Source organism: Mesoplodon densirostris, chromosome 17 (assembly GCF_025265405.1).
Source record: "Mesoplodon densirostris isolate mMesDen1 chromosome 17, mMesDen1 primary haplotype, whole genome shotgun sequence".
Taxonomy (NCBI): Eukaryota; Metazoa; Chordata; class Mammalia; order Artiodactyla; family Ziphiidae; genus Mesoplodon; species Mesoplodon densirostris.
Genome location: NC_082677.1, coordinates 141,169 through 156,543, shown reverse-complemented (window position 1 = coordinate 156,543; position 15,375 = coordinate 141,169). Strand labels below are relative to the sequence as shown.

Genomic DNA, 15,375 nt, shown 5'->3' with positions numbered 1-15,375 from the left:
GTGCTACTTGGTATTTACCCAAAGGAGTTGAAAACTTATGTCCACACAAAAACCTGCACCCAATCTCTACAGCAGCTTTATTCATAACTGCCAAAACTTAGAAGCAACCAAGATGTCCTTCAGTAGGTGAATGGATAAATAAACTGTGGTGCAACTAGACAATGGAATATTATTCAGTACTAAAAAGCAATGAGCTGTCAAGCCAGAAAAAGACACAGAGGAACCTTAAGTGCATATTACTAAGTGAAAGAAACCAATCTGAGAAGGCTACAGACTGTATGATTCCAATGTGGAAAAGACAAAACTACGGAGACAGTAAAAACATCAGTGCTTGCCAGAAGCTAGAGGGGAGGGAAGGATGAATAGGCGCTCACGGAGCTTTAGGACAGTGAAAGTACTCTGTATAATACTATAATGGTGGATGCAAGTCATCATATAGGTTAAAACCCACAGAATACACACTAATATAAACCATGGACTTTGATGATTATGACACGTCAATACAGTCTCACCGATACCAGCGAACACAGCACCTTAGGGGTGAGGACGGTGGGGAGGCTGTGCCCGCGTGGGGCAGAAAGTGTGCGGGAACTCTGTGCCTTCCGCTCCACGTTCTGAACCCAACACTGCTACAGAAAAAAAGCCTATCTAACAAAATAAAAAGGGTGACAGACCTGAATATGAAACATAAAACTATAAAACTCTAGAAGAATACACATGAGAAAACCTTTATGACCTGGGGTTAGGCAAAGATTTCTCACCTAAACACAAGTGCCTGAATTATAGAAGAAAAAAATTGTCAAACTGAACTTCAAAACCAGAACCTTCTGCTTTTTAAAAAAAAATAAATTTATTTGTTTATTTATTTTTGGCTGCGTTGAGTCTCCATTGCTGCATGTGGGCCTTCTAGTTGCGGCAAGCGGGGGCTACTCTTTGTTGCGGTGCGCAGGCTCTAGGCACGCGGGCTCAGCAGTTGTGGCGCAAGGGCTCTAGAGCACAGGCTCAGTAGTTGTGGTGCACGGCATTCATTGCTCCGTGGCATGGGGGATCTTCCCAGACTAGGGATCGAACCCGTGTCCCCTGCATTGGCAGGCGGATTCTTAACCACTCACTGCGCCACCAGGGGAAGTCCCCCTTCTGCTCTTTGAAAGACACTTTAGGAAGTCAGATTGGAAGAAAATATTTGCAAAGCACATGCCTAATGAAAGGCTTGTATCTAGAATGTATAAACAACTTTCATATTTCAATAACAATAAGCAACAATGTTTTAAAAGGGCAAAACATCTGAAAAGATACTTAACCGAAGAACAGATACAGACAGCAAATAAGCACATGTTAAGATCCTTAATGTCATTAAGGAAATTAAAATGAAAACCACTATGAAATACCACAATACTCCTATCAGAAGGGCTAATATAAACACAAAATGATAAATTCAAGTGCTGGCAAGAATGGAGACTAGAACTCTCATACACAAACATCTGACAGGTTCTCATAAAATTAGAAATAAACTTACCTTACAAGCAGCAATTTCACTCCTAGGTATTTACTCAAGAGAAAAGAAAACATACATATGTCTACACAAACATCTGTATGCAAATTCTATTCATAAAATCTCCTCAAACTGGAAATAGCCCAAATGTCCATCAATTGGTGAACATATAACATTGTGGTGTATCCATACAATGAAATGAGCAGAGCAATAAAAACTACTGATATAAGCAACAACATGATTGAATCTCAAAAGCATTGTGCTAAATGGAAAAGCCAGACACAAAAAGGCAAAATATTATATGACTCCATTTATATGAAGTTGTGGAATAGTCAGAATTATGGAGACAGAAATTAGATCAGTAGCTGCCAAGGACCGGGTGTGGCGGAAGGAGACTGACTACATAAAGGCACAAGAGGGAACTCTGAGGGGTGATGGAAATAGTCTGCATCTTGACTGTGATGATGGTTGCATGACTGTATGTATTTATCAAAACTCATAACTGTACCTAAAAAGGGTGAATTTCTTATTGTATATGTTATATATCTCAATAACCCTACTTTAAAAAAAAAAAAGAAAACTCAGTCCAATACATTTAAATGTTTCCTCTCCTTTCTTTCCCTCCCTCGCTTAGGACCTACAGTGGAAAAAGGGCAGGCCCTCTCTTCTGCTACTAGTTCCATTCCTCCCTTGTTAGGGTGGAGGTGGGGGGAGAGCCAGACCACATGCTGAGCACGTCACTGCAGGCCTCTGCTGAGTGTCGTGTCACTGCTTCTCTGGCTTACCCTGGCAGGCATCATGTGTGGGTGTTATCAAATATTGGCTTTCTTAATGGCTGTGCGAGGGAGTTCTTCAGAAGACCCCTCAGGGGCCAACCCCACTGCACAAGTCACTATTGTGGAAGAACTGCCGTGTCTTGACTTCACACCCTCCCACCCTCCCTAGCACCACTCTGCTCTTCTGATTCTGGGGTCGCCTCAACCACTGGCCTGGCCTGGGTATTAGCACAATGGCTCAAGCCTGGGTCTCTTTGAAAGTATCTACCTGAACCCAGAAAAAATCCACATGTCTCCAAGTGAGAACATGGGCTTCTCTGCTACGATGCTCACGCTCGAGCCTGCCGTTTCTCTTCCTGATCCTCTTCACAAAGGTTCAGGAGGCACCTAAGCAGACATCCCACCTAGAATAAGATGCCAGTCTCCTTTTCTTAGAAGCACCCTCCATCTCCAGGAGCCATTCTTGTTGTTGTAGAATCCCTTATAGATGAAGGAAAAAGCCACTCTATTCCTAATAGACTAAGGACTCCAATTATTTTTCCTTCTCTTTTTACTGACCCATTAACAGGGAAAAGCTCCCAAGTCTATAGCCTAAGCAGATAATCAATGGGGAATGATATGCCAGTTTCCCTTCTTGTGAAGTGTTACCTATGAAGTAAAAATCAAAGTTTACAGGTCCACTTACCCTACTTCATAAGATGCTAGGCCCTCTTTGACTAGCTGGTCATTAATACTGGTAGGAGTCATTCCAGGAGCACCAAGAAAATCGAAAAGCTCAACTAAGAGCACACTGTCTTCCAGAATTTCTGTAAAACCATTAAGACTAGTTTGGAGAAAGAAAGAAATATGTCCCAAAATATACTAAAGAGCAATTTTTAAAAACCTGAGAACTTAATTTCCTTCATTTTGCATCCATGAGGTTTCCTGCTCAATAATGTCAGTCTCTCTCTAGGGGTAAAAGTAGCATTTTTCACACATAAAAGAACTGCCTATGTTAATAAAATTTTCATTTTAGGTTATTGTGTACTGTTCCATAATGAACCAAAAGCAGCTTAAAGCTTTTAGATTCAGAAAAAACATAGTGACATATACTTATTGGAGCAGCATTCTGTTGTGTTTTTAAACTGTTTTATTGGATTCTGCCAAATTCCAGAGGACAAAAGAAATGAATGAAAGTTAATTCAGGCCAGTGCTTATTTGCGAAGTTTTACAGCTTTTATCAGAATGGCACCAAAAAACAACAACAAAAAAACAGCACAAAGTTTAAAACAACAAAAACTCAACCCAGAGCATTAAGTGGAATTTTTCCCCGTCCTTCTGTTTTTAGGACAAACCATTAGGTCTATTTCTTAATCTAAACTGGGAGTTAGCTGAGGGTAAAGTTACACCTCGTGTGCCTGTTTACTTATTTATAGTACATAGTATAGAGAACCTGCTCAATATGCATTTGAATAAACGACAGAGAAATTTCTTTAGGAAACACACAGTTCTATGCACTGAGATCGGTTTATGCCTATACTTCTATACAATAGTAGCTGGCAGGTGCTAAGAGAACGATGATTCCAAATAAAAAGATAAATCATTACCAGCAGTAACATCCTATGTTACCTAGTTATAAGAATACATGTTAGAAAGCTTTTTTTCAAGAGCTTAAAAATCATTCCTCACTACTTTTTTAACGGACCAGATAAATTATCTAGACACAAAAAGCTAAGCAACTCTGAGCCTCGGTAAACTCTCATCTCCTCACTTCCACCTTTTGTGTTCCCTTTAGAGCTTTGAGTTCACACTGCCCATGCACAGGTTCTTCATTCCACAGGGCCAGCTGCCCACGGTGCTGTACCTTCACCACCTTCCCTGCTCTGCTCCCAGTTAAAATTTAAATGTCTCTTGCTTTGTAAGGTAACAATGTATACTAATCTCATCACTGTGCAGGTTAATGGGGAAAGATGTTTTAGGTTGGTGGGGCCTTTTGGCATTCCTTAAATCAAAGTATCTAGGTTAAGATACACTACAACTTGTGTTTAGATATTATTGGTATATCAAGTAATTGAGAATGAAAAAGGGGGAGTCAAGAGAGAAACCCAGGAGTCTCGTCTTCATGGGTTAACCTCGGGAGGAGACGTTAAAGGGAGAGCTAAAAACCAACAGAGTAAAATGCCAAAAGGAAAGCTGAGAAGCAGAATTAAAGCACATTAAATAAAGTCAGCTCAACATCAGTGGAGATTACTCAAGATTAAGAGGCCCTTAATTTAGTGTTTATATCAGAGAATCCAGACATAAAAATTCTATAGACTAAGGGTACAATTTCTATCATCGTATCCCTCTTCAACAGAACTACTACGTCAGAACAATGTCTTATGTTAAAGTGAATAAATTAACATAAATATGCAATCATTTCTAGGTTATGTGGCCTAGAGCAATTGATCTTTAAGCTTCAATTCCCTCGTAAAACAGGCTAATAATCTCATGATATTTTGGGTTTACTAGATGGGAGTATGATGAAAATGAAAAAAATGGATACCGTAAAAAGTACCTTTTGAAGTCCCTTAAGTCAACCCTAAGTAAACATGCTCGTGTGTATCCTGCACTAGTACTTGTTAAGACCAACACAGGCACATTGGTCACAGCTTTGGAAAAGATCAAAATCCCAGATAATAACAGCTTTCAAATCCCCCACCCAAATCCCTTGGGGCCAGATGTGTCCGAATTCTTCAACTTGAGAAAAGCCATACAGAACATCTCTTGCTTATTTTGTGACGCCCACAGCACGTCTGAGGCAGCAGCTCAGAAGCGAACGTGACGGCCCTGAAGTGGAATCTATCTCACTGTAAAGGAGAGCAATACAACACAGAGTATTGTATCGTCATGTAAATTCAGACCAGACTTTGCCATTAAACTTGCTGGGTTACCAAACTGTGGGCTAGCGCTCAGCCTGTGTATCTCAGACCCAAACTGTTCCAAAAGAGAAGCAACTTTTTTTCAAAATATGCCGAGAGCCTATACTTAAATTCCCTCAAGTAGAATGAAACAAAAACAAAAAAAAAACTATTTACCAGTTATGTCCCATCTCCCCTCGCTTTCCTGCAAATTATACCTTAGCATCCATCACTCCAAGATGCGGGACGGAGAGCCAGGACAAAAGCAAAGAGAAACAAGAGAAGCTAACTCCTGGCTTTAGGGCTTTCAAAGGGCCGTGCTGAGGGTGACTTGATCTTCAATGGAAATTTTTGCCTCATGTACTAATAATTTTAGGCTCTAGAGCCTGCAGAAGATATTATTCCATTGTCCCCAGTTCTCAATAAATGTTCTCTCTCACTACTCATACTGATGACACATTGAATTTATTATAAGATCTGACAAATGTTATATCATAATGTTAGTCTTATTTAAAATTATGATCATATAGCAACAAATAAAAATGGAAATAGCTTACTAATGACTGAACATGTCATAAACTTATCTTGAGTCTTTTCTTGAAATTTTTCTTTAGCTTTTTTTGACCACTGCAGTGTCCCTTTACATGGTTCAATATAGGCCAGCTTACATTTAATTGCCTGTGTCAAACAAAATTGCACCATTAAGAAAGTAAACTTAATTTACAGTTATTTTAGAATTAAAATAAAGTGTTAAATGTGTACAAAACTAAACTTTGCATTTGAATTTAATACATATTTAGAAAACAAATAAAATGCCCAAAGATGTCTCTAACAGTACTTTTATAAATGCAAACAGTTGGAATCAACAGAGTATGGGATCAAGAGGTACAAGCTATTATGTATAAAATAAGCTACAAGGATATATTATACAGCACAGGGAATACGGTCAATATTTTACAATAACTATAAATGGAGTATAACTTTAAAAAATCATGAATCACTATATTGTACACTTGCAACTTATATACTGTACATCAATTAAAAAAATAAAATCTGCAATAACCTATTAAAAAAAATCCAAACCAAAAATGAAAAAAACAACAAAAAAACAGAGTATTTTGTTGAGTGAATTATTGTATACTCAGACACTGGAATAATAAGCATCCACTGAAAGAATTATGATACATTGTTAAATGAAAAATCAGGTTATAGGACTATATATAGTCTAATCCCATAATTCTTAAAAACACAGAAGATGTATCTTAGAAGTATATATATCAAAAATATTGAATAATTCTGAGTGATTCCCCCCTCATTTTACTCATCTGTATTTTCAAATTTTTCCTGTATCATTTTACCCATTTTTAAATGAAAAATACTGCTTAATAACAATTCAAATACTAGGAGTATATGAATTAGGAAATAAACCTCCTTAAACTTATCTCTGGGGAGCAGGATTCCAAGAGAAGGATAAGTTTTTTATTGATACTTATTCTTCCAGACTTCTCTCTTTCTCTGGCACACATTATATATACTTAAACATAAATGGGATCACAGTAAAATCATTTCTGTAATCAGTTTTTTTCACATAATATATCATATTCTTACTACCTTATACAGATATTTCAAAAAAACACTAAAAGCTGCAGACCAGTACGTACTTATAAAAACACAAATATATACACGTTTATAATTAATGCTTATTTGCTAAGATACATATTATTTTTTAAACAGTAACTATAGCGACTCTTTTCTATAGCCCATGAATCAGAAATTATTTACAGAAAAAGTGAAGTTAAAAGAACATTTCTAAGGTGAAAATAACTTCTAAAAATACTTTTATATTTGTGCTAATATTCTAACCCTATGATTTATAATAAGTAGATTACCTTCTCTGCAGGATTCAGAAACTCATCCTTTATTTTACGCATTTCTTTAAGTGTTATTTTTGCTGTATTGCCAAAATCCACATATTTAACTTCAACTTCACGATGTCCAGGCAATCCTTCAAAAATTATGAAATTGGAAATCACAAACTTGGAAAAAAAAGAATTATCTAGCAAAATTTAGACTGATCTACGATCAACTAGATTTGAACACTTTTATGTTCAACATACAAACTTAATATTTTTTAAATGTAAAAAATATTTCTAATATGTGAACTTCACAAAATCAACCATAATGCATAACTGTTCAGACTCGGTGAATGAGAAACCAACAATTTAAAGATATCTAAAGGACAAACAAAATCAGGATTATAAAATAGCCATCATATGCTAGGTGTTATGGCCTAAAAGTTAAGAATTAGGTTTGGAGTTACACATTTAAATGACGTGACTCTGAGAAAGCTAATTAATATCTCTAAGATACTACCCTGAGCAAGTTACTTTTTCTCTGTAGGCCTCATTATTTCACCTGTAAAGTGGGTGTACCAATAGAATCAAATCTTATTAAGACTCTTTTTGAGGACTCACCTATTTAAAATACTCTGCAAAGAACCAAGCACAAAATAAGCACTTAATGTTTGTTAGTCAACATAGGTAATCAAACAAGGCAAAAGACTTAATGATCAAGACACAGGTTCATTCGTATAATATCTAATTGTGAAATTTAAAAAAATTATCTGGGGATATCGTGAAAAATGAGCAGAAAGAGACCTCTATGTGAAACTAGTTTTCGTATTTTAAAGGATACCAAAGAAACCTCTGGAAGGTTTGAACACATCGAAGTTTGAATAAAGATCTATCATAAAGTGACCTTTTTGTAAATACTCAGAATATGAAATATGACTGACTTTAGTCCCCTAAGCACACGTATGTACAATGCTACAAAACTTGTTTCCATTACTTTCAGATTTAAAAACTAATACAGGGCTTCCTTGGTGGCGCAGTGGTTGAGAGTCCGCCTGCCGATGCAGGGGACACGGGTTCATGCCCCAGTCCGGGAAGATCCCACATGCCATGGAGCGGCTGGGCCCATGAGCCATGGCCGCTGAGCCTGCGCGTCCAGAGCCTGTGCTCCGCAACGGGAGAGGCCACAACAGTGAGAGGCCCGAGTACCGCAAAAAAAAAAAAAAAAAAAAAAAACTAATACAGTACATATAATTTCAAAATGGAAAAAGTTTGGGCATTCTCTGCCCCTTGTGAGAAGTGAAAGCAGATGGAACACTGGCACCGCTCAAGATGGCACTCAAGCAGCTCAGGTACCTGAGAAGACGTGTGTACTCTAAGAGTAAGGTAAAGAGGTGAGGGGACCTTGCCCTGTTTCCACTGGAATCCTCATGCAAGAAAGATAATCTCAAGTGTAACGACACCATTAGATTCTTACCATTCCTCAAGTCTCTGAATGCAGATGCGGTTTTAAACAAAAACAAACAAATGGATATGGGATGGGACTTATAGAACAGTTTTCCCCAAATTATCAATCATGTGTGAGTAGAATCAGGAGACAAGGAAGGTCTCAAAATTTCCCTTCCATTTATTCTCTCTGATGAAAATGCTCTACCAAAATATGGGAGTAAACCAAAAAGGTAAATGGGATCCAGAAAACAAGCAATCCAATTTAGGAAAACAAGTGAAATAAACTCCCAGAATAACAAGCCTAGGGGACAAGCAGTCTAATTGGAGCAGATAATAGGATGTTTTCACTGTTACGAAAAAAAAAAAAATCAAACCAGCATTATCTGAAAAGTCTACTCATGTGGAAAATTGTTTTAAACTATTAGGAAAATGTAGCCATAGATTACTGGGTTGGCCAAAAAGTTCTTTCGGTTTTTAAAGTAAAAATAAGAGACACATTTTTCATTTTCACCAAGCACTTCATTGAACAACATAACATATTCACCCTTGTTGTTCCACTACCTTCTGCCATTTTTCAGGCAACTTCGTAATTTGATCTTCCCAAAACTTTTTATCTTTTTGAGCAAAGAACTGTTCCAGGTGCCTTTTACAGTCTTCCAGGAGATGGAAATTTTTTCCATTAAGAGAATTTTGTGAAGACCGAAATAAATGGAAATCCGAAGGCGCAATGTCTGGTGAATACAGCGGATGAATCAGAACTTCCCAGCCAAGCTGTAACTGTTTTTGCCTGGTCATCAAAGAAACATGCAGTCTTGTATTATCTTGATGGAAGATTATGTGTTTTCTGTTGACTAATTCTGGACGCTTTTCGTCGAGTGCTGCTTTCAGTTGGTCTAATTGGGAGCAGTACTTGTTGGAATTAATGGTTTGGTTTTCCGGAAGGAGCTCATGATAGAGAACTCCCTTCCAATCCCACTATATACGCAACATCACCTTCTTTGGATGAAGACTGGCCTTTGGTGTGGTTGGTGGTGGTTCATTTCGCTTGCCCCACGTACTGTTCTGTTCCACATTACTGTACAGTATCCACTTTTCATCCTCTGTCACAATTTGTTTTAAAAATGGAATGTTTTTGTTACGTTTCAGTGGAGAATTGCATGCAGAAATATAGTCAAGAAGGTTTTTTTCGCTTAACTTATGTGGAACCCAAACATCAAAGTGATGAACATAACCAAGCTGGTGCAAATGATTTTCAACCCTTGATTTGGATGTTTTGAGTATGTCAGCTACTCAAAAGCATCTCCAGCATGGTATAACGTTGACTGTTCTCAATTAATGTCTCTATTTGATCGTTATCAACTTCAACTGGTCTACCTGACAGTGAAGCATTGTCCAGCGAGAAATCTCCAGCATGAAACTTCGCAAACCACTTTTGACACGTTCTATCAGTCACTGCACCTTCTCCATACACTGCACAAATCTTTTTTTGCGTTTCAGTTGCGTTTTTACCTTTCTTGAAATAATAAAGCATAATACGCCGAAAATGTTGCTTTTTTCTCTTCCATCTTCAAAATTAAAATAGCTACACAAATTTCACCAATTTTGATAAGTTTTTTTTAAATGCATGCTGATATGACAGCTGTCACAATACAATCTAACAAAATTGTTTCGAATGAACTTAAAGACAACTAAGTGCTATGAGAGCCATCTTACGGGAAAAACAAACCTTTTGGCCAACCCAATAAAAGAAAATAAAGTGAAAAATTGATGCAACTATTAACTCAGAATTAAAGTATACTTTATGGAGTAGCACTGAAAATACTTGCATAGAATAAGAATATAACTAAAAATTGTGATATATCGATAACTATGTGGGGGGAGAGAGGGGACAAAAGAGCTACAAGAGATCTAAAATTCATCTAACAATTAATACCTAAGACCGAAGTACCTACAAAGTATTACATATTATTTAGAAGAAACAACACAGATAAATGACAAAAAGTATTTGCCTTTTTGGAGGAGAGTGGAGTATGTGTCATTTACCACTATATAACTTTTTAAATAAGGCAAATGTTAGAAAACAAAAAAAAATGGTGAAGTCCTAGTCAAATCGAATGAAATCTAAGGAGCCAGAGGTTCATCTATCAACACTATTGCTAGCTTTCTAAAGAGCAAAACTGTAACATCAAATAATATCACTTCCATGATTTAATTTGTACTGACTCAAATGGTATCCATTTTTAAGCATAACACTTCCCTGAGGAAATAGTGTGCAATTTCCTACCAATAACTTTTGCTCGGTACCAAACTCCATCTTCAAATTTAGCTATACAGGCTTGATCTTGAACTGGACAGAGGATTTCCAGATTTTCTGCATCTTCATTTTTATAGAATTCCTTAATTGCCTTTAATAGAAATAAAAAATCCAGGCTCTCTGTCTAAGAAACAGAGTTAAAGCAGGGATCAAAGCACTGTAGTTTCATAGAAACTTAAAATTTAAGTTGCATGTTTACAGGCACTGCTCATAAAATTATGAAATATTAGAATTGAGTTAGATATAAACTGTCATGTAATTTATATCTGAAGTATTTTGTTACAGAAGTAGTATACAAAATTAGCATATATAAACATAACAAAATTTTTTTAAAATCACATTTTTTCCAGATATCTAAAACGTATATGCTTCTAGGTATTTCGTTTTTTTTTTTTTGGCTGCACTGTGCAGCTTGCAGGATCTTAGTTGCCCGATCAGAGACTGAACCCAGGCCCACAGCAGTGAAAGAGCTGAGTCCTAATCACTGGACCACCAGGGAACTCCTGCTCCTGGATCTTTTTCTAAGCACACTTTCCATACTTCTGTATGTACCAAAAATGAGACCATACCATACATATAATTCAATAATCCGCATTTTTCTAGCCATTCTCACTTTTTCTGCTTCAGTAAGTGTTCCTACTAGTACTTCCAGACCATATTAGATTTCCCTAACTGACCAAACCCAGTACCCAATCTAAGACTGCATGCTATATTTGGTTATCTCAGTAAGTCTTATAATTTAGTGTAGTGTTCTTTTTAAAATGACCCTGTCTTGCTAAAGACAGTGTGCTATTTTTCTGCAGAATGCCCCATCTTCTGGATTTATGTGGTTATGTTTTCATCCTGTTATTTATCTTGTTCCTCCATTGAGTAGGGCCTATCCCTGGAATTTCTCCCAAACTGAGAGTTATATCTACAAGTTTGATGGATTCAAGCCAAGCCTTTTGGCTAGAATACATCAAGTTGCAACACATCAAGACACAATATTACTGACTCACTAATGATATGCTAAGATTCACCTAAGGAAAGGGCTTGTGATTCTCATCCCTTCATTATACAGTTACGTCTTTCCCTTGTGGTCACCAGGTAATTCATGTAGTACTACTTTGGCATTGTATGAATGTCCAATTTCCCATCAGCCATCCATCTAATGGTTTTAATGTGAATTGATAAATCTTCTTTAAATCAATCATTTCAGTGAGTTTGTGAAATGACTGCATAATTGAATAGAGCTTTATCTTATTAAATGGGACTATTTGATTACTTTAAAACATAGTTCCTGATGTTCTTATACTACTTAAAACACAGCTCCTAAAACAAAACCAAGGATAAATGTTTATTTTTCCAAATACCAATTCTTAAGATGAAAAATATTTTAAAATCCATCTCAGGGCTTCCCTGGTGGCGCAGTGGTTCAGAGTCTGCCTGCCGATGCAGGGGACACAGGTGCGTGCCCCGGTCCAGGAAGATCCCACATGCCGCAGAGCAGCTAGGCCCGCGAGCCATGGCCACTGAGCCTGTGCGTCTGGAGCCTGTGCTCCACAATGGGAGAGGCCACAACAGTGAGAGGCCCACATACAACAACAACAACAACAAAAAAAATCCATCTCAAATGGTCAAAAAATGAAGTTTTTCTGTTTTGTGGGTATAATAATGCAAGTGGAAAATTTCTGAATCTTTCGTTATTTCATATAAATTATTTTCACAACACTTTAAACCTTTTAAACCTTTCTTTTTTTCCCCCAGTACATTGTTGTAATTGTTCTATTTTATTGTTGGTTATTATTGTTAATTCTCGCTGTGCCTAATTTATAAATTAAACTGTATCTTAGGTATACATGTACAGGAAAAAACATCATATATACAGGGTTCAGTACTGTCCACAGTTTCAGGCGTCCACTGGGAGTCTTGTATCCCCTGCAGACAAGGGGGGACTACTATATGTGATGGAGGAAATGGATGGAGGTCTGGATGCACAGACTGTAAACCTTTATTTCTAAGTAGGTATTACTCATATTCTTCCATTAACAGATCACCCAAATGGAACATTGGAAAATTCAACAGAGAAATGACATCAGCAAAACAACAGACTCTGAAGCTCCAAGCTCTTGTTTCCCCATAGAAACACTGAAAAAATGAGAAACCATCGAACCAACTTTGTTAGAGCTCTGGGAAATACTTAAAGGCTTACAGCACCCAAGCAAACACCCAAGCAAGCTTTCAACATTCAAGGAAATCAACATAAACATTTGCTGAACGCAAGCTAAAAGAACAGAGAGACTTCAGTGATCACATACTAGGAATAGCACTTATAAGAATAGTTTGAAAAAGTCTTAAAATAAACCAACTACTAGTCTTCAACAATTTTTAAAAATCCAGGATGTATGTGTGGGGTGATCTGATTTTCAGAGTTATATAACAGTCAATGCCCAATTTTCAACAAGAAATCAGAAGGCATACTAAGAAACAGGAAAACATGGCTCATTCCAAGGAACAAAATAAACAGACAGAAATCAGCCCTTAAGAAGCCCAGATAGTGGGTTTACCAGACAAAGACTTTAGAACAACTGTCTTAAATATGCTCAAAGAGCTAAAGGAAAACATGGAAAAAGAACCAAAGAAAACCAGGAAAACAATAAAGGATCAAAATGAAAGTATCAACAAAGAGACAGTAATTATAAAAAGGAATCAAATTCTGGAGCTGAAAGTACAATAACTGAAACAAAAAATACTATGGAGGGGTTCAATAGCAGATTTGAGCAGGCATAAGAGTCAGTGAACTTCAATATAGGACAACTGAAATAGTGAGGAGCAGAAAGAAAAAAGAATTAAGTGAACAGAGACCAAAGTATTTGTGAGATACCGTTAATCACACCAATATATGTATTACGGGAGTCCCAGAAAGAGAAGAGAGAAAGGAGCAGAAAGAGTATTTGAAGAAATAATGACCGAAAACTTACCAAATTTGATGAAATACACAAATCTACAAATCCAAGCAGTTCAATGTTATGGGTTGATTTATGTCTCCTCCAGAAAGATATGTTGGATTTGTAATCCCCAGAACCTCAAAACATGACCTTATTTGGAGATAGGGTATTTATCAAGTTAAAATGAGGTCGTTAAAGTGGGCCTTAATCCAATGTGATTTGTGTCCTTATTAAAAGGGGTAAATTTGGGCACAAAGACACATACACAGGAGAATGCATGTAAAGATGAAGGCAGAAACTGGAGTGAGGCAGAAGCCACTGAACACCAAATTTTCCAGCTAACCACCAGAAGCTAGGGAAAAAGGCATGAAATAGATTCTCACTCACAACCTTCAGAAGGAACCAACACTACTAACAACTTGATCTCACACTTCTAGACTCCAGAATTGTGAGACAATAAATGTATGTTGTTTAAGCCACTTAACTTGTGGAACTTTCTCATGGCACCCCTAGGAAATGAATACAGATTTTGGAATGGGAAAGTAGGGTGCTGTTGTAATAAATACCTAACATATGGGAGAAACTTTGAAATTGGGTAATGAATAGAAAGAAAAGGAAGAATTATGTGGTACTTGAATGAAAATAACCAGATTGCTTTGGAAAGATTACTGGCAGAAATATGGATGTTAAAGGTGCTTCTGGTGAGATTTCAGACAGAAATGAGGAATATGATACTGAAAACTGGAGGAAAGGCAATCCTTGTTACACAGTGGTAGAGAACTTGGCTGAATTATGTTCTGTTGGGTGAAAAGTTGAACTTGGATATTTAGCTGAGGAGATTGCTAAGCAAAGTGTCAAAGTGCCAGCCAGGTTTCTCCTTGTTGCTTATAATAAAATGTGAGAGGACAGACATAAATTGAAGAATAAATTGTTAAACAAAAAGGAAGCAGAATCTGAAGATTTACAAAATTCTCAGCCTATCTGTATTTCAAAAAATGAGAAAGCAAGCTCTGGAGAGAACACCAAGGGCATGGCTGGACAGTGTCTGCTCAAGAGATTATGGGTGTATGACTTGTGGATCTAATCATTCATCGCAGCAGAAAAAATGCCAGCGTGAACTGAAGGGGACAGAGGTGAGAGGAGATGAAGGGGGGCCGGTGGGCTTGTGGGATTCTATAGGCAGGAAGTGAGCTGACAGAGCTATTCAGTTATGAACGTATGTTTCAAGAAAAGGGAAGACTGATCCTGAAGGAGATTCAGAGGCTAGTGTGTCTGCAACTGCTACTCAGGCCCAGAGGGCACAGACCTGAGAGGCAGGGCTGGTTCCTCCTCTGTTCCAGGGATGGGGCCTCCTCCTGGGTTCCAGAGGGTTAGGATAAATCCTCAATTCCAATGGGTAAGGTTGCTGCCATGACTAAGGGGTAGGGCCACCACCCTAGTGGGACTGGAGGACAGAGCATCCAGCCAATGAGGATTATTCTCAAGCCATAAGAATCTAATGGAATTTTCCCTGCTAGGTTTTAGACTTACTGTCTGGTCTCACAGATTCAGAGACAGAGAGGAGTTCTGCCTCAGCTTGAGTTAAACAATTCTTACCTATACCTGATTCAGATAATCAGGGATTTAGTGATTTTATATGAGATTTTGGATTCAGATTTGATGCTAGAATGATTAAGATTTTTTGGAAT

The 15,375-nt window shown here is 37.5% G+C and overlaps 1 protein-coding gene across 1 annotated transcript in view; it reads right to left on the bottom strand.

Moving 5' to 3' along the window:
• Positions 1–15,375, bottom strand: part of RNF17 (ring finger protein 17) — a 116,045-nt gene that overhangs the window by 48,339 nt on the left and 52,331 nt on the right. Inside the window, exons 17-20 of the mRNA XM_060080280.1 lie at positions 10,731–10,884; positions 7,037–7,152; positions 5,705–5,825; positions 2,954–3,074 (exon numbers count right to left, since the gene is read on the bottom strand). Of these exons, the coding sequence (XP_059936263.1) occupies positions 2,954–3,074; positions 5,705–5,825; positions 7,037–7,152; positions 10,731–10,884 (512 nt within the window). The remainder of the gene's footprint in view (positions 1–2,953; positions 3,075–5,704; positions 5,826–7,036; positions 7,153–10,730; positions 10,885–15,375) is intronic.